Raw genomic sequence first — 19139 nt, 5'->3', positions numbered from 1 at the left:
GCAGCGCGGGGCGGAGCGGGGCGAGGGCACGCTGCGCGCCGCCGCCATCTTGTGCGCGGTGGTGGGGGGTGGAGGTGACGCTGTGGCCGCGCCTTTATTGGAGCCGCGCAGGTTGATCGGCGCCGTTGTGCTGGTGGGAGGTGCTGTGGGAGCAAAAGAGACACAAGATGAACAGGAAAATATCATTTAGTCCAGCAGATACTGTTAATCGTTCGATCAGTAAGCCCTCTAAGACTCAAGCTACAGTGTTAGAAAATATTCTTTATACTCGGCGTTTGGATGCACGAGGGGATCCTTCCACCTGATCGTGCATAGCTGCTACAAAGCATCTCTGGCCTATATACATATATTATATATGCAAAGATTTTCCCTGGCAGTAGGTGTCTATTTAATGGTTCTCCCGAAATCATTACCATAGGGTCCCACCTCCATGCACAATGCTCAGTCTTTCTGTGGTAGTGGTCCTGAGACGCTCTGGATGAGGCTAGTAGCCTTCCTCACTTGTGTTCACTGGCTGAATCCAGTCTTCACGAATGCTCAGCTAGCTCCTTGCCTTGACCACACAAACTGCTTTCACAAAATCAGCTGATCCAAGCAAAACTTCCATACCTGCCTGGTATAAGGAGGTAATACTTCTTCACCAAGAGGTATGGGCACAGTGCTTACCAGGAAGGCAATTCTGTTGTGGTGGAAGAGGGACAGTTTCCCTTGTGTTCTGTCTGTCTTCTTGCTTCTGTCATTTAGCCTCTTTTCTCTTTTCCCTCCCCCTTTTCAGTCCCCCATGCCTCCCAAAACTATTTTCCTAACCTTAGTAATACTTGGATTGAAAGTCGAGTATTATAGTCTGATTCTTCTTAGAGCTCATATTCATATTTACAAAGAATTAACTTAAATATTATTTTCACAGATAATGAAACATTCTCATTCTGGACACCACAGCCTTCAAGATTCTATGCTGAAACCATTATCTGGTTTGTTCTTCAACCAAAACAGGAACATCCTGCCACCTCAAGACTCCTCTTTTGTCTGCTTTTCATGCGGGTCTTCTGGGTCTCCACCCCCAAAGCTGAGGTAAGAGGAGACCTGCATTGCACATCCTGACACTGCTCCTGCTGGCTTTGCTATTTCTGGTACAAGCCAGGATGCCATTGGTCTTCTTGGCCATCTGAGCTCACTGGTGGCTTACGTATAGCCAGCTGTTGATCAGCACACCCAGAAATAGGATCTGTAAGGAATCTTTTGACCTTGTACCACTGACCTTAGTGCTTCAGATGTGGCAGTCCAGATTGTTCTCTATCTTACCTCATTTTTGTACCAGTTTATCTCATCATTTGGCTATTAGGATATTGCAGGAGATTGCATTAATGACCTGTTTCTCTCTTACTCTTTGCTGTATTTATGTAGGTTGATATGATTTAATATTGTTAATGAAAAAAAAAAAAAAAAAAAAAGGAAGATTCTCAGTCTGAAGCAGGTATAGATTGTCTTGCACCAATTACGAGCATTTAAGATCCACACATGAAAGCAGTGGTTCAGTTTCCTGGGACTTTGTACCACAGGTTACTCAGGGTTTCGTGGTTTGCTTTGCTTGTGTATGCAGTTCTTGCTTTACCTAGCCAACTCTATGGATCTCAACCCATGAGATCTTACCCCTTGACCTTCCTCACTCTCTTTATCCTACCTGGAATAGTAAGTGATTAGCTGAGCGATGCTGAGCTGCCTGCCAGGGCTGAACCATGACACCATGGATGCACTTGTTTTCACTGTTTTGAATACAATAGTAAATACTTCACTGCACTGCTCTCTGTGTACCAAGGGAGTGGGTGAACCTTTTTTGTCATGTACTTTCTGCAGTCTAAAGTTGTGTATGGTAAATAATGATACAACAGATACTGGTCACTGTTCTGTACTTTTACAGGTCCCATCGTAATTCCTTAGAATCTCATTCATAACTCTCTCTTTATTGTTTCCTCTCTAATTATTACACGTTTGGCAGTTCTGATATGCAGACCTGCAGATAGCAAATGTGTGTCAGGTACCATATGTAGCCTAGAGCAGATTGTTTCTTGAGCAAGAACTTATTGCTGAACAGGAACCTACTCAAAAATGAATGTGCAGTTATAATACTACATAAATTCAGGAGGTGGCCTCAGAGGAGTTGCAGGCACATAAGCATGTAAATTCCCTTACATGTACTTAAAGCTCTCTAGCAGAAAGGGACAAACTTGTGTCATTACAGCTCTACAGTGGTCTGGGGTGCTTATTCTTTGTAGAAGTGGATAGTGAGCAATAGAAATGCGGGAAGGAACATCCAGCTGACAGGCTTAGTAAGCCCTGAAATTCTTGCAGTAGTTTTACAAGATCAGATGCCAGCCTCACTTTCCTCTGAAACAGAGTAACTTGCTTCACGTAGTCAGGTTTAGATTTTAAATTAAATGGAGTCATGCTGAAAACTAAGCTTAACGTGACTTCCAAAAAAATTTTAAAAAGGAAAAAAAAAGTTTGTTTTGACAACTGGAAAATAAAGCAAAGGAAATATTTCTTTGTGATGCAGTAACAGACACGTTCCTGAAAGTGAAGGAAGTGAAACCATTGCTGTGCTTGATCTGCAGTATGTCTCAACAGCTCTGATGGAATTTTGCAATTCGTGATGCTGCAGCATGTGTTTGGATTGTTTCAGTTTTTAAGCAAGGAGAGTTTAAAACGTGATGGAAAGAAGCTCTAGAATGTCTTGTGAGTACCAAGAAATTGCAACATGTCCTTCAAGAAACTCTAGCACAGTTTTTCATTGTCCAAACTTTATTCTAATCTGTAGGTTTTAAGTTATTCTTTCTCAGCAGAAACTGTTCTTAAGATTTTATGTTTCTGAAAAGTGAAGGGCAGCCGAGGTGTTTCTCTCCAGGTTTTAGTTACCCTTTACCCATTCCTGTGCAAGCTTCTTCAGCAGAGCAGCTGAACCTCTCAGAATGACAACAAAGTGCATGTGACATTGTCTTTCTGCTGTGCAATGATTTTTCACATCCAACCTTTTACCTTCTTCTGGGGTTCGGCAGCTTTGTACAAAGAACTGAAGCTAAAGCTTTACTGTTTTATAATGTAGCGTCATGCTTGCTCAGATATTTGCAGTGTATGTAATGTAGCATGGGAGTGGTTTGCCTTTACCTTTTCTTTTCTTTTTCTTTTTTTTAAACCACATAAACAAACAAATGTATTTTCTGAGAAAGCACTGTAATAGCTAAGCCAGAGAAAAAGAACAGGCAAGATATGCTATGACTTGTTGGTACTTAGAAAATCAGGCTAAATTCAGTTTCAGATAATTGGAAGTCCTGTAACATGTAGGGTATTCTGAGGTAACTTCTGATACGTATCTGACTTGATAGTTTCTGCTTGCAAGAATTTACTGCCTGTAAGTCCTTCTGAGGAGAAATATATATTCAAATATTTAGGAAGCTTTTTATGTTGGTGCCTTTGAAATGCTGCAGAAAACTGCCTAAATTGGAGCTGGGAAAGGGGACTGGATTAGATCCTGCTTTCCTGAACAACTTTGCTGTGGTGGTGATTTCGCATTTTCTTTTTAGCATCAATCTAAGCAGTGTTTCCAAGGGAGATACTCAGCTTTTTAGCGTATCCTTGTTTTGCAGTGTAGCTGCTGTGATTTAACCCAGCACGTGGCTCAGCACTACAATGTCATTCACTTCCTCCCCAGCTTCCCAGTGGGGTGGAGGAGGGAATCAGAAAAAAAAAAAAAAAAAAAAAAGAAGCCCACCAAGTAGAACTCATGGGTTGGGACAGGATGATTTACTAAGATAGAGAAAAGGAAAAGGATAACAAGATATACGTGTACAGATAAAAGAAGTGATGTGCAAGGAATTTCTCACTCCTACTCCACAAATGCCCAACTCACCTCTGTGCACACACAAGATACAAGCATTATCTGAGGTTACTTAGGGAGAATTTGTGAGTCTCTTTCTTTTTCTTTTTCTTTTTCTTTTTCTTTTTCTTTTTCTTTTTCTTTTTCTTTTTCTTTTTCTTTTTCTTTTTCTTTTTCTTTTTCTTTTTCTTTTTCTTTTTCTTTTTCTTTTTCTTTTTCTTTTTCTTTTTCTTTTTCTTTTTCTTTTTCTTTTCGAAAAAGATTTAAAAGATTGACTTATGGGACTTGTGCTTTACTGCCATTACCCAAAAGTTCACTTTGTCTTTTGTTGCAGAGGTGCTGCTTGAATCAGTGTTTCTTAGTGTTGATCCTTACATGAGGTATGTTAACTCACTTGTGTTCTCAAACCTTAACAAACGTGTTCTGGGAACATCCCTCATTGCCAGGGTCCCAGGTATGCTTGTCTGCATATATAGTCTGTTTTATACACATGTATAAAACATGTGTACATTAGAGTCCCATATCAGATTCAGCAGGACATTAGGATGGTTACACTGTGGACATGAAGTTTCCCTGAACCCTGCTGTTATCCCTTGTGGTGACTTATGTGCTAGAATACAGCGAGACCAAAGGAGGCTGCAGTTGTGCTGCAGAACCTTCTTTGCTTATCTACTCAAGCCTGTGCTTGAGGACATATCAGTAATTTCCTATTTAGAATATGTGTTTTTGTTAACAGGCAATAGTTCAATTGTAGGGAGACTGGGTATTTGCCCAGAGCTATGAAGAAATCTGTTAGATCCTATCTTGGGGATAATTCTTTGGAGTCTCAGCTTTCTTGTGGTGGTGGACCTTGCAGTGAAGACTAATTCCTGACACTTCAGCTTGGTGCTGATGGAGTGCTTCAGTAACTGTCTATGGAAAATATCCAGTCATGTCATTACAAGGGGAAGCTATTTGCAGTGTATTCAAAGTCATTAGTTATACTGTTTCTGGGTCAGACTACTTTATAGTGTCTGGAAGATCACTGAAAATTACTTACAATAAGCTGTCTCTCTGCCTGTGTTTACAGACCATACAGTAAAAGGGACATGAAGGAAGGGGATGTAATGATAGGCACGCAGGTTGCCAGGTAAGACCTTGTGTTCATCTTATCCATCCATGTGGCAGATGTCAAAGGAATGTCCTGACATTTACAGCCTGTGTTGTGTTCTCTTGACATGAGTCTACATACTGCAGAAGCTGCATTCCTTTTTTTTCCATGTATGCAATTGATTGGAATACTGCTCTGTTTTTTTTGGGTTGTTTGTTGTTATTTTTTTCCCTGTTTGCTATAGTAATCTTTTCTGCCTTCTTTGAGAGCATCTAGGCCAACAAACTTATTTCTGGAGATGGATACAAGGAGAGGCATATGGGGCCAACCATTAAATATGACTTCAAGTGTCAGCTTTGTTTTAAAATCTCATATGCAGTACTTGTGTACCTAAAACCATGCATGATGTTTATTCCAGCTGTGACTGTTTCATTGTAACCTAAATGCCAGGTGCTATATGACCATAGTCCAACCTTGTGGTAATGATTTAGCTACATAGATGTTTCCCTTTGTCAGCTTGCTCCTACCTCTTAAGTTGCTGCCCAAGAACATCTTTGTCCTTGGACTCTTGTGTTTCTCTGGAAGAACATTGGGGGATAGAATAAAAGTAAGCTGAACAAAAATTAAAAAATCATTTTCAATATTTTGCGGATGCTTACTTATTCCTTCTCAGGGTAATTTTCTGTCATGGTTTTGTAATTTTGTAATTTTGCTATCAGTATTCCACATCATAACATCATGTAAAGTATGGATACTTCTATTGAATGTTCACAGAAGAACACTACATATCCCAGAGAACAACAGGGTTAATGATAAGTCACGGGACCAGGACGCTATATAATCTCGTTCCCAGGCTGGAGTGCCCTCCTTCTTCTCTCGAACTTCTCAGGGAGTGGGAAGCATTCCAGCCGTGTCGCCTAGAGTTCACAGTAGGCCTCTTGGTTTTTGGGGACTCTCTCTCTCTGTTTCGTTCGATTTGTTAGCCTCAATTATATTATATTGTGTTATCTTGTATTTCGATATCATATTTAGTAAAATAAGTTTTTCCTCCTTAGATTGTCGCTGTTTTTATCCCATTCCCCTTTTCCCCTCCTTTCCAGGCCCCGGGGGGGGCCCACAGGGTGGCTTCCCCTGTCACGGGCATAGGTAAATCTAAGTAACCCGTGACATTTTCACACTGGGCTGAGTAGATTCTGCTTTCATTTGGCATAGAGATGCCCTAAGTATAAACTTCTCTCTTTTATTAGATACTGCTATCCTTAACGAGTGTATTATCCTAAGATGCTTCATATTCAAGATCCTCAACTTTTAAATTAGGTGGAGGTTTTCGGAGGATGGAAATGCCTTTAATAACCTATTTGTGCCTCAATTTCATACTTTTCCATCCTTCAGTCCTACTGTCCTCTTTTATGCCTTGGAGCTCATAGAAGCATAGTCTGAATTAATAGCAGACTGATGCTGGTAATGCAAGCAAACAAAAAAATTCCAACAGACAAAAAAAGCAATGGCATCTATATAGGAACGTCGTTTTTTTGTGGGTCAGGCTAAGTCTAGCATCATCGCACCCAGCCTTCCCATGGTGATTAGAGATAGTAACCATTTTAAGGAAAACATCAGCAGGGTATGGGCTAAATGTCCTGACATGAAGTATTTTTTTTTCCTCCTGCATGAAAGGACAACAGGTATAAAAGAGGAAAGAGCCAATAAAGATTTGTCTCATAAGATATTCTTTTTTTTCTTTTTTTTCTTCATTTGAGCAGGATTGTAGAGAGCAAGAATCCAGCTTTTGCAGTAGGGGCCTTCGTTGTGGCTAATAGTGGATGGAGAACTCATTTCATCTGTGATGGAAGAGGCCTGAATCTCCTTCCTTCAAGCTGGCCGGAATCACTCCCCAAATCTCTAGCACTTGGGACAATTGGTACACCAGGGTGAGTATCAAGATCCAAAGGAAGCTATCCTCTGGATATTGCTGTGCAGGATCAGAAAGATTGGAAAAATCTTTTTTGCATCTTTCCCTGCCACTGTGCTGCCTGATCGGTCTGGTTATAAATAAATAAAGCTGTAATTCAGGATACCCTCACTCCATAGAGGGCCTGAAGTTTAACCTGTTTTCACATAAGATGGAGTTGTACAACATCATCCTGCTTCCCAATAGCATGTATTTAAAAACTTACAGCCAGTCCAGGAAAATGAGACAAGTTAAAAAGTTTGGCTTGTAACCAAAATTAAGAAGTTGTGTAGGTGAACTTTTTTAATAGTATTTCCTCAAGGATAAATAAATCTCAACCTTGTTCTAGTTGTGGTGATATTTTATGAGCTCAAATCACACTTCTATGTCTGAATTATTTTATTCCACATTGAATGTTTTTTTCTTTTTCTTCACAGCCTCACTGCTTATTTGGTCTGTTTGAGGTCTGCAAGATGAAGCCAGGAAAGACTGCTGGTTAATGCTGCAGCTGGTGCTGTGGGCGCTGTGGTGGGGCAGCTTGCTAAAATAGGGGTGAGTGGCTTGAAATGCTCAGACTAGCATATTAGAGGACTGTTTTGTGAAACAGAAGAACAAGGCCATGAATGATCAACAGGGCAAACATTGATGAAGACATGCATTCAGTAAGTTTTTTTTCTGTGGACTGCCTTAAATGGGCATGTGGGGAGTGGCACCGGAGGGGAAGTCGGGAAGGGGACGGGGTTGCTGGCCCGGCTCCATGCGAGGAGACAATGCGGTCGGAGCTTCCCGCCTTCCACAGCTCCATCGGTGAGATTGGGGACTTGGAATTCTCTTTGTTGAAACTCACTTGTTGTTGTTTAGCGTTATTAAGTTATTAAACTGCCGTTCGTTCTCAGATCACCTTTTTCCTCCTTCATTTTTTTTTAGACACAATCGCAATCTCCCTTCCCTTCCACTCTCCTGAAACACACGTGGCCGTGCCGCGCCGTGCCCGACAGTGCCGCTAGAGAAAGGGGGGCACTTTTGTTCGTGCTCCCCTGGATTTGTTCCCACTGTCCCGGAGTGAGCTCTAGAGAGAACTCCGTGACAACTGGCTAATACCTCTCTCTATTGGGCCTTATTTAAAAAGCAAAACAAAACAAAAGCAACTATTTGTTTCCTTTCTTTGCCAGGGCCTTATATTCGGTTTCCAATGAACTTCAAGGAACTTAGCATGAAAGGGTTTATCGTGAGCAGCTGGAGTAACCGCCGGGAGGAAGATGTGAATGCACTGCTCAAATGGGTTCTGGAGGTAAGAAGGGAGGGGGTAATTTTCTGTAACACCTACTGTCATCACAGCTTCCATCTTTGCTAGGAGAGCTGTCCCTTGTCTTAGCTGGTGAAGAGATGGCATGATCTTTGAGCCTTCTGGGAAGCACAAACTGTACATAATGTGCTTGATGCCTTCTGCTTTGCTGAGACTTGTAGTAATAGCTTGTGCTCTTAACTTAAACTTGCTCTTGATATCTGAAGAGGGATTAAAAGAGGCCTTAATATCTTTGCAGGGGCAGGACTGGTGACCTATCTGAAGAAAGAATTGCCAGGTAGTGTTCCTGTCTCTTGTAAATGATTTGTTAGAATAACTGGCTTCAGCCAGCTAGCAGTGCACCTTGTTGCCATGCCGTTGTGGTGGTTCTTCCCTCTCAGGCAGCCTGGCCTAGATCTGGGCACTCACCCATCACTCAACACCCACCCAAACATTGTCTCAAGAGAATTCATCTTCACTCAGTATTGCCCAAGCGAGCCAGGAGATTGGAAATCTATAAAGAATAGACCATGGACTAACAGTTTTGATTTTGAACAAAATCTAAATGCTTTATTAACATTTCAACAATTTATTTTTTTTATTTTTTTTTTTTTTGAGCAAAGTCTAAATGCTTTATTAACAGTTCAACAATTTTTTAAATTTTTATTTATTTATTTATTTATTTATTTATTTTGAACAAATTCTAAATTATTAACATTTCAACGTAACATTACTAGATGTGATATTCTGACATTCTAACTTTGGTGATGTTGTGCCTTTTAGGAAGTGCCATGGTGTCTGCTGCTCTTCCTTCATGGGCTCTCCACACTTGGACTTCTCCTTTCCCTCTTTTTCTCAGATTCTCCATCACTGCTCACTGGGTAGTCTTCAAGGCTGCAAAGGTATTTGCAGTAATCACTGAATGTTGAGATCTCAGTGCCGCATTTTTCCTCCGTCCTGGTGCTTTGCTTCTCCGTTTTTTCTAAGTGCAGAGTTTTGCACTTTGGGGCCGGTGGTGGTGATGAAGCTGTCGGGCACCGGCACTTCGGGCGGGGAGACGATGCAGTCCACGAACTGATTGTCTCCCCGCACACAGATCCGGATGGTCCGCATGGCCGTCCTGCACAGCGGGCAGCTGTCCCTCACAGTCGCCCACAGCTGGATGCAGCCCAGGCAGAATGTGTGATTACATGGAATCACACGGGTCATGTCCTGTCGCACGTCGCGAAAGATGGAACATGTCCACTCCTCTTCTGCAGACATGTTCCTCTCGCTGCAGCTGTCCTGGAGAACTGAGGATGACGAGCTCTTCTCCTTCACCAGAGCTGCAGCGGTGGTGTCTCACTGCAAGAGGAAGAGAGGCCACAGTCACTGTTGTCCCAGGGTGTGAAAGTCCTCAGCAGGAAGCCCTGCCAAGCCCAGGACTGCCCTGAGGGACCCACATGTCCCTGCACCACTCACCTCCGCTGCTGCGTGTGCACTCACTAGTGTCCCAGCTGCCTGCACTGGGCAGGGCCAGGGAAACAGAAACGATGCTGTGGGTCAGGCACTGAGATGCTGCGAGCAGCCCCAGGCACGACCCAGCACAGCACAGCCAAAACCTTGCTGGAAGAACCTCCAAGCCTTGCAGAGCTGCTCAGCAGGGTCCAGGAACGAGCCATACTGAGCCAGGCTCTGCCGGCACCCCACTATGATCAGTGAGGGCTGAGCAGTCACAATCCGTCACCCGGTGATGTCACAGCCTGTTGCTCGGGGTCATCACCATGGGCTGTCCACCCACACAGCATCCCAGTTTCAAGACGTTATTTTCTTTTCCTGTTCCTAATTGGCTGTACCTTACTTTCATTCCAGTCCACATTTTATGCATTACAATTGACACTAATACATAGAACTTTTATTTTCTTTGATTAAATCAACTCCACTTATATATTTCCTCTGTCTCTTCACCAATAAACTGTAGAGTTTTCACTAATGTGTTACACAGAAATTGGGTTTGACATTGTCCTTGCTTCAGGAATGTCTGGTCCGTCTTTCCCATTCCTCTTCTGTAAGCATGACCCTGATGCTTTTCCGAAATATCTTCCATTCTCAGTCTGGATATATGTTTCATCCTGAGTGTCACACCCCACCTCTCGGATGGGTGTCGGGATTCATGAATCCCCTCAGACTGGGTTGAGATGGAATAACACGAACCATGTCCAAACATCAACCTTAAAGAGAAATCCTTATAGAACCACGATCCAGTATGTGTTGGGCCTCTCAGAAGCGTATCTATCTAAGCTGTGCAGCTTAATGGGAAATCAAAGTAAACCTTGAGTTACTTAAAAGCTTTTGGGAAAACTTGCCTTAGCAACTTCAGAAGGAAAGAAAGAAAAACAGTTGGGTGAAGGGTGGAGGAGAGAATTCACCAGTTCTCCCATCCTATGAAGACCAAACATAAGGCCACTTTCAGAGCTTTGGACATATCCCCAAGACCTGAGAAGATCCATCCCAGAATCTATAAGGAATCAAAAGATGGAGTTCATAAACCACCCTCTACCAGACTTATAAAGCCGCCAAGGTGTCCCTATGGACAAGAAAATGGAACACTGCACTCATTTTTAAAAAGTTAATTAAGAAGGACAGTGACCTTGTCCTGACCCCTGGCAGTGTGTTTAGCATAGAATCATAGAACCATACAATCACAAGGTTGGAAAGGACCTACAAGATCAACCCAGTGATCCAGCTTATCAAGGTCCCTCTGAAGGGTCCCTCCTCCCTACCCTCAGGCAGATCAGAACTACCTCCCAGCTTGGTGTCATCTGCAAACTTACTGAGGGTACACTCAATCCCCTCATCTAGGTCATCAGTGAAGATATTAAACAAGATGGGCCCCAGTACTGATCCATGGGGGACACCACTTGTAATGGGTCACCAGCTGGTCTTTACTCCATTAACCACTACCCACTGGGCACAGCTCTGTAGCCAGTTCCTTGTCCAAAGAAGGGTAGACCTGTCCAGGCCGCGGGCAGCCAGTTTCCCCAGGAGAACACCATGAGACACTGTGTCAAAGGCTTTGCTGAAATCTAGGTAGACTACACCAACAGCCTTCCCCTCATCTTCCAGTCTGGTCACCCAGTTGTAGAAGAGTGAGCCATGTGTATGACATAAATGATAGGGAATAAGAGGTGGACACTGGTTTTGACCGGGACAGAGTTAAACCACATCACTGTAGCTGGTGTGGTGCTGTGTTTTGGACATACTAGGAAAACAAAGTTCATAACACACCAATGTTTCAGTTGTTGCAGAGCAGTGCTTTACAGAGTCAAGCATGTTTCAGCTTCTCAGGCTGCCCAGTAAGTAGGAGCTGGGGGTCCTGGGAAGAGACAGAACCAGGACAGCTGACCCAAAAAAGCCAACGGGATATTCCATATCCTATGGGTATCAGTCAGTGGGTGGTGACTGATTGCATCGTGCCACCCTTGATCCAGATATCACCTCCTTTTCCTCTTCCTGATTTTCTTGTAAATTCTTCTTCATTCCTGTCCACCTTTGATGCTCTGCAGTTACATTAATGCACAGGCTTTTTTTTTTTTCTTTTTTTTTTTTTTTTCTATGATTAAACCAACTCTAACTGTTCATGTATTTCCTCTGTTTCTTCAATAGTAAACTGTAGATTTTTCTCTAATCTGTTTTGTAGAAATTGGGTTTGGCATTCCCCTCTTCTTGCTTCAGGAAATGCCTTTTCAAACATTCCCTCTTTGCTTTTCTGCCAGCTCTCTCCTTGTGCTTTCCAGGAGTATCTTCTGTTGTTAGTTTGGGAACATGTTTTTGAGTGCTGCATCCCCTGGACATTGCCTATGGGGAGTTGGTGCAGCTAAGATTCATGAATTCCTTTCACGTGGCTTAATGTGAAATAACACTCCTGGCCCAGACATAAACACGTACTTTAATGGGAAATTGATGTAGAACAGCCCTCTCACAATTGTATCTACCTAAGTTGTGTTGTATTGTGGAAATCACAGTAAGCCTTGAGTTTCTTATCTTGTTACCAGCCTCCACCTGGACACAGAACCATTAATCACTACCCTCTGTATGTCTACAGCTTTTCTACCAATTTCTTATCCATCTAGTGGCCCACCTGTAAAATTCACACCTCTCAAATTTAGAGATAAGGATGTGGTGGGGAACCACGTCAAAGGCCTTGCTCAAGTCCAGGTATATAACATCAGTCACCATCCCCTTCTCCATCAGAGTTGTCACTCCATCATAGAAGGCCACCAGATTGGTTACGCACGACCTTCCTCTGGTGAAGCCGTGCTAGCTGTCTTGGATCACACACTCATTCCTCATATGATCAAGCACGTCATCCAGGAGGATCTGTTCAGTGATCTTCCCAGGCACAGATGTGAGACTCAGCAGCCTGTAGTTCCCCAGCTCCTCCTTGCTCCCTTTCTTGTTTCTTCCTCCAGTCATCCGGGACTTCACCTGACAGCCACGACTTTTCAAATATGATTTACTGCCCTGGTCCCTACCTAGAGGGTTTAGGGATGTACCTCTGGCGGAGTCAGACAAACTTCTCTCTGCTCACAGCAAGTGATGGAGCCTCCTGGCACCAACAGGCCAGACTGACGGACACACATTCCTGGGCTGCTCTGAGGCTCTGAGTTAATTTTCGTCTGTATTTCTTTATCTGCTTGAGCAAAACACTCCATTTATGCAGTGTAAAACCCAACGCCTGCTTCTGTCCTGTCTCCATCTGGTGACAGCTGCACAGCTCATGCTGAACTGAGGGCTGCGGGGAGCTTCTCAGAACCTCACTGACACTAGCAATGAAACTGGGTTGAGGATTAGAGTCTGAATTTTGTAGTTTATTCCTTTCTGTCCATCTTAGCAAAAACAGTCTTTGCATGGGATTTAGACAAATAGCCAGCCGCAGCAGGCCAGCAATGGGAAGGTCCCCATGGGTGATGGAATGCCCTTCAGAGCTCTGTCAGAATGGAAAGGGCCTCAAGAATCAGGATACACAGAAATATACAAATAGAGGAAAAACAGTTTTGGGAAGTTTCCAACAGAACGCGGTGGTGCACTGAAGAATGAAACCAACACGTGGTGTGTAAACTCTCTTTCCTCCTCAGATAGTTGCCACTGCTTTGTTTTAGGCCTGTCTCCCATCTCCCTACTCTTCCCTGATTTTTCCCTTTCCTGGGCTGTGGGTTTGTGGATCTCCCATCCGTGTTGGTCATGGGAATGGGCTGAACTGGCCTGTAAGCTGTTGACACCCCTCTGATGTCACCCCTTTTTTTTAAGGCCGGTGGGCCTGTGGGCTTGCAGCCCCCCTTCATGCACACAGATCTAAAGATAACTCCATCTGGGATGGTGCTCAGCTCCTAACACTGCCCATCATAGGACAAGAAGAGAGGAATGAAGCCAATATTTGGGGAATATTTTAAAGGTTTATTTTTTGGTCTAATTGGGATAACAATTGTGACATGGGGATGGGACACGACTGCTTTCACAGTCTTTGGGAGTGGTTGTAGGGACATCTTCTTTGACGATGGTGGCTGTGGGGGTGTTGTCTCTGATGCTGGACCCGGGAGCAGCTTGTGCCCGGTCTGGCCCACCGAAGAACGGAGCCAACGTATGTGGGGTATCTTCCAGGTTTATTTTCTTCGCCGCTTGGAAGCACAACCATCACGGGAGGATGGGACGCGGCTGCTTCTGCGCCGTCTCTGGGACTGGCTGTGGCGGCGCCTTCTGTGCTGTGGGACGCGGGAGCGGCTCCGTGCCCGGGCTGGTCCCCGCTGCCTGGACCGGCTCCCTCGGCCTCCTCGGGGCCGGCTGCGGGAATCTGAAGCGCGACGCCCCACTGGGGATCGGCTTCGAGTGTGGGCCCGCCCTCGCTGCCTGGATTGTCGCCTGCGTGCTGGCAGCGGGGAAGCCCTTGAGGACCTTGATGGTGCCGGTGTGGCCGAGGTGCGGGTGCTGCTCTGAGCAGCTCGGGCTGTCGTACGGCTGCTGCCACGACATCTTCGGGGCTGACTTTGGGGGCCTGAGGCCCGGCCTTGCAACGGGGAGCGGCTTCTTGTGCGGCCGGTCCCACGCTGCCTGGGATGCCTCCTGGGTGCAGCTGCCGGGGTGGTTCTGGAGGACCGTGCTGTCCTCCGTCTGGTGGGGCTCTGGGAACAGGTCTGGGCACCTGCGGCTGGTGCCCATCTCCTCCCACCACGTCCTTGGCGCTGCTGAGATGTGTCCTGCTCCTCAGAGAAAAGTGGCTGGGTGGCCCTCTGCTCTGGTGCAGGCTCTCTGGGCTGCTCATTGAGCTCAGGCAGCTTGGAGCTGCAGGACGGCTCTGTTGCTGCCTGGCTGCTGGGTCCAGACCTGGTGTTTCCAGGTTCTGAAAAGTCGTTGGGTAGCACTGGTACGATGAAGATGGGAGCGCCGGGGAAGGCAAGCTCAGTCTCGGAGCTGGAATCTGTAAGGAGAGACGGGAAGGTCAGTCAGCAGGAGGAACCTGCAGCCCCAGGGCAGGACAGGCTGCCATCCACCATGGGACAGAGACTGTGGCAGGGCCACCCTGAGCACGCACCGCCAGGCCTTGCCTCGACCCAGCCCAGCGGCACAGGGTCTGCCTCTTACCAGAATCCACGCCAGCGCAGGAGTCACACTCCCAGTTGTCAGCACTGCTGGACCAGAAGGCGCACCACCAGTGTATGCCTTTTGAGGCACAGGACCTGCAGAGAAACAGCTCCCAAGGCCTGGGGAAGCAAACAGGTTGCGGCTGTGAGGATAAAGCGAACTGAGGCAGGGAGCAGCCGGCGCAGCTCTACTGTTCAGTCCTTGCTCCACCGGCCTGTGATGAGGCTGAGATCCCATGCCGAGCCCCAGAGGACTGCAGAGGTCACTCACCCGTCGTATGCTGCCTCATGCCTGCCTCCTGGGTGATAGCAGTCGCTGGCATCGCAGTGCCTGTACCTTTCTCGCAGCGACTGGTATGCCTCGTCATCCCACCAAGATGGCCGTCTGCCAGAGAAGAGAGGGAATCTGGTGAGTCTCAAGTGGCTCAGGTGTGAGGCAGATGCAGGGCATCCCTGCTCATCCACCTTGAGCTCATTCCCAGCTTCTCCCTGAAGCTGACAGCAATGCTCGCAGGATGGAAGCAGATTGGGCCTACCAGGGCAGTTCCTGGGCAGGCACAGCAACTGAGAGTCTGTGGAGCTGGGCAGAAGTACACCAACCTGACTGGGATTTGGATCCCCAGCATGGCCATTTGGGAACGGAATCGCGCTTTGGCTCTGCAGACGGGGCAGAAGAAGAGCATGGTGCCAGCGTGCATGGCCTGTTTCTGCAGGAGAAGCACAAGCAGCGTGAGTGCGAGCAGGGCTGGGTGCTGCTGAGCACTGGCCATAGCCACTGGGCAAGGGTAGGGCTCTTACCCTGATGCAGCCCCGGTGGAACCAGGCCTGTTTGCACACTGGGCACACCATGGTGTGGTAAGATGTTCTTTCTTCCACAGGCTCCAGGCAGATGACACAGACTGTGTTCTGTGATGGAGCTGCCTCGTCTGCCTGCTGAGGGCAGTGCTCCCAGCAGAAGGACCTGGGCAGGAGGAGAGAAGGGATGGGCACGGTGAGAAGTGCTGTGAGGAGGACAGAGAACTAGGAAGGAGAGCCAGGCCTGGGCTCTGTCTCTGACAGGATGCTGAGAGCTGTTGCGGCGGGTTCCTTCCTGGGAGGGAAAGCAGCTTGGCTGCTGCTGACAGCCTCTTACCTGTGATCCCCAAAGTACTGTGTGATGCATTCTCCGTCCTCGGCGCAGGGCAGATGGAAGCTGCGCTTACAGCCTGCCTCCGCACAGCTGATGGAAGCTCCCCTTCCCCGACACACAAAGCAGCGCTGAAAAGAGAAGAGCAGCCCCCATCAGCGATGGGCCCAGGGCCTCTGCGGCCAGCCCCACTTCTCCAGCCAGGGTGCAGGGCGTGGGCACCACTGCCTCACACTCTGCACAGCCACCTGGCAGACAAGTCTTGTCTGCTCCAGTGGGCATTTCTCCTGGAGCCAGCTAGAAGGGCTGCAGTCGCTTTCTTTGTGTCCAGGGGAAGCCAGTGTGGGCCTCTGCCAGCACCAAGCTCCCCACTGTGTTCAGGTCCTCACCTTCTTGTCAGCCTGCTGGATTGTGTGCTGGATGGCATCAAGGGGGAAGCCAGAAATTCCCCCCACTGGGCGTCTCCTTTTCAAAAGGTTGTTGGCAAAGAACTATGGGAGAGACAAGAGAGGGATCTCATGAGGCCAGAAAGGAAAGGAGCATCCGTGGCAGGAGCCCTTGCTCTTGAGGAAACTCACCAAGCAGAAGCGGTGGGCACAGAGCCCACCATTGACAAATGTCTGCCCGCAGATATCCGGGTTGACCTGTGCCTGGCGGCACAGCATGCACACTGCAGAGGAAGGAGAGAGCAACCGTGAGCAGTGGTGAGCACCAGGCAGGGCTTGGTATCCCTGGAAGACGTCCCCAGGGCCTGCTCCGTGCCTGCTGTGCCAGCTGAGGGGCAGGGCTGGAGGGGGTGGAGGGGAAGGGCGCTTTGCAGGGCCAGCAGTGCAACCCAAGCTGGGCCACCTGGCCAAGGAGCAGAAGGGTCCTGCTGAGGCACTGGGAAGCCCCTGCCTGCCCTTTTCCCCCCTCCCAGTCTCAGGCAGACCCCCAGCAGTGGCGAGCCATGCACAGGGATATGGTGAGCTCACCTGGATCCCCAGAGTTGGGGGCCTTCTTATTCCCTTTGGACATGATTGGCATTGACAGTGAGAAACAAGAGAATCAGCGCTCTCTCCACACCTCACCAAGCCGCACTGAGCACAGCCCCAGCCCAGTAGCCTTAGCTCTGCTCCCAGCCCCGCGTGTCACAATGGCCGCTCCCTGCCACCACTGTGACATCACGGTTACCGTGGTTTATGGGCTGATTTGGCCCAGTTCCATGACTAGCGGGGTAGATCTGTACCTCCGGGTAGGGGGATCAGGGAAAAAGGGTAGAGAGATGGAACCCCTCAAAAATAACAGTGGAAACGATCTGAGGAGAAACAACTCTACCATGCAGTATAATACAGTACAAGCCGAACTGCAGCTAATAAATGCTCTCAGATATAATAAGAGTGTCCAAAATTGAAGTCCTTCCTCTAGCGCTGAGACGTGCATTTGGGTTGAGCAGCAGGGAGGAGAGCCTGGTTGCGTGACCTTGCCAGGGGCTTTATCTCCTCTCTGAACACAAAGTCCTTTGGGGTGTGCAGTTCATCTCTTCTGGGACAGGTACCCAGAACTGGAGAATGAACTCTTTAACTCTCAGTGCACCACACGATGTTACGGTGTGGAATACTGATAACCCAAAATCATAAAACCATGACACATGGTCACCACCTCAGAGGACTGAGGGTGCAGCACTCATGTGGGAGGGACGGTGGCTCATGTGGGTAGTTCAGAGTGCGGGGCCCAATGCTGCCAGGAGCAGGAAGGATGGCCTCCCTCAGGCCTTTTGCATCACACCCATACTGGGATGTCCCAGCAGAGAGAGTCTGCATGTCAGCAGCCCAGCTGGCATTTCTAGTGCCTGTGCTGACCAACCCTCTATGGCCTGAACATGACAGGACAAGGGTGAGAACAGTTTTGTCTGGAGAAAAGAGGAGGTCAGGGAAACTGCCTAAAGGAATTCCTCACTCAGAGCGTGGTGACCATACCTGGAAGCTCTCCAGACCAGGCTGGGCAGAGCCCTGTTTAACCTGACCTGCTGGGTGGCAGCACTCCTGTGGCAGGCACTTGGGGATGGTTGGGTTTTATGATCCTGTTGGGGTACGAAGTTGTCTTCGTAAGGATTTATGAGTGCATACAGTAGTTCTGAGTAGACAGAGTGTTCTAGAATAGCTGAGTTATGGCCGGTAGGTTAAGAGTTAGTGAGCAGGGGGTTTAGGTAGGTGTGTGTATAGGTCCTCTCGCATGCATCGGGTTTTGCATAGCAGGTGTACGCATCTGCGTGGGAATTAGGATGGTATATAAGGAGTGTGACACAGCAGTAAATGGAGAGAAGACCTCATGGCATCCGTGGCTGTGTCTCTCTCCACCTGATGGTAGAGGTCCCGGCATAAGTTGGGTCAATTGGCAGTTATGTCATGATCCTTTCTTATCCAAGTGTTCACACATCAAAGCTTCAACCATTATACAATTCTCCGAGGCAAAGTGGCATCGCCAGGGCATGATTCTGTTCAAGTCCACATCTAAAATGCGTCAGGAAAACTTCTGAGGTTTGCTTTCTTTGACCTATTAGCAATGGTCACCATGCCACACACAGGAGAGGAGCTGTCCCTTGACAAGGGCTGCAGTCCTGGTATTACACTGGAACATTCCTGCTCATCCAGCCTAACCCAGTTTCCATCATCTCCATGAAAGTGAGGCCAACACTGATGGGAGAACCCCTCACATTTAAGAAACCTCCCTTTGTGGAGATGTTCAAGGCCTTGCAACTCCTTGGAGACGATGTCCAGAATAAGTAGTTTCAACACTTTCTCGGGGATGGATGTTAGTCCTTCTTCCTGAGCTTTTTGTAAACTGGAATGACATTGGCTATCCTCCAGTCTTCAGGCATCTCTTCTGTTCTCCATGACATGATGATAGACAGCTGGGCTGTAAGCGCACACTGCTGGCTCATGTCCATCTTCTCTTCTTCCATGACCCCCAAGTCCTTCTCTGAAGGGCTGCTCTCAAGATCCTCCCCCAGCCTACTGCCTCCCCCCCCCCCCCCGTCACGGATATAGATCAATCTAGATAGTTCCGTGACAGAAAGACACACCAGTTTGCAGCATCATGACATCGATTCATATTCAGGTTTTCAAAGGGATAATCAACTAGCAAGGAATAACTACCTCTCAGGACAGTCAGCATCTTCTACTTGTGCAAATGACTCTACAGAACTGTATTTTGCACTTAC

General features: G+C 47.2%; 2 protein-coding genes across 5 annotated transcripts; one reads left to right on the top strand and one right to left on the bottom strand.

Moving 5' to 3' along the window:
• Positions 1-24: 24 nt before the first annotated feature.
• Positions 25-10181, top strand: LOC107306921 (prostaglandin reductase 1-like). Of its 4 annotated transcripts, none has more exons than XM_085529282.1 (8): positions 25-219; positions 908-1071; positions 4941-5000; positions 6722-6889; positions 7347-7461; positions 8082-8200; positions 8454-8492; positions 8978-10181. In XM_085529282.1, exons 2-5 carry the CDS (start codon positions 911-913, stop codon positions 7384-7386), a joined length of 429 nt encoding a protein of 142 aa, XP_085385408.1. In that variant the 5' UTR covers positions 25-219; positions 908-910; the 3' UTR covers positions 7387-7461; positions 8082-8200; positions 8454-8492; positions 8978-10181. The 4 variants fall into 4 exon arrangements, with proteins under 4 accessions (XP_085385408.1, XP_085385406.1, XP_085385407.1 ...); XM_085529280.1 differs by having other exon boundaries at positions 41-376; XM_085529281.1 differs by having other exon boundaries at positions 83-647.
• Positions 10182-13718: 3537 nt separating this feature from the next.
• LOC146753904 (E3 ubiquitin-protein ligase PHF7-like) lies at positions 13719-17636 on the bottom strand. Its single transcript, XM_085528466.1, has 9 exons — positions 16912-17636; positions 16516-16607; positions 16327-16428; positions 15944-16068; positions 15610-15772; positions 15412-15518; positions 15083-15196; positions 14813-14931; positions 13719-14648 (listed from the first exon to the last, which is right to left on the bottom strand). Exons 1-9 carry the CDS (start codon positions 16961-16963, stop codon positions 13837-13839), a joined length of 1686 nt encoding a protein of 561 aa, XP_085384592.1. The 5' UTR covers positions 16964-17636; the 3' UTR covers positions 13719-13836.
• Between the last annotated feature and the right edge of the window lie 1503 nt (positions 17637-19139).

The sequence above is a fragment of the Coturnix japonica genome, chromosome Z (assembly GCF_054131305.1).
Source record: "Coturnix japonica strain WE chromosome Z, WE-NBRP24, whole genome shotgun sequence".
NCBI classification, from domain to species: Eukaryota; Metazoa; Chordata; class Aves; order Galliformes; family Phasianidae; genus Coturnix; species Coturnix japonica.
The sequence above is the reverse complement of the archived record's forward strand: the minus strand, read 5'-3'. Positions and strand labels throughout refer to the sequence as shown.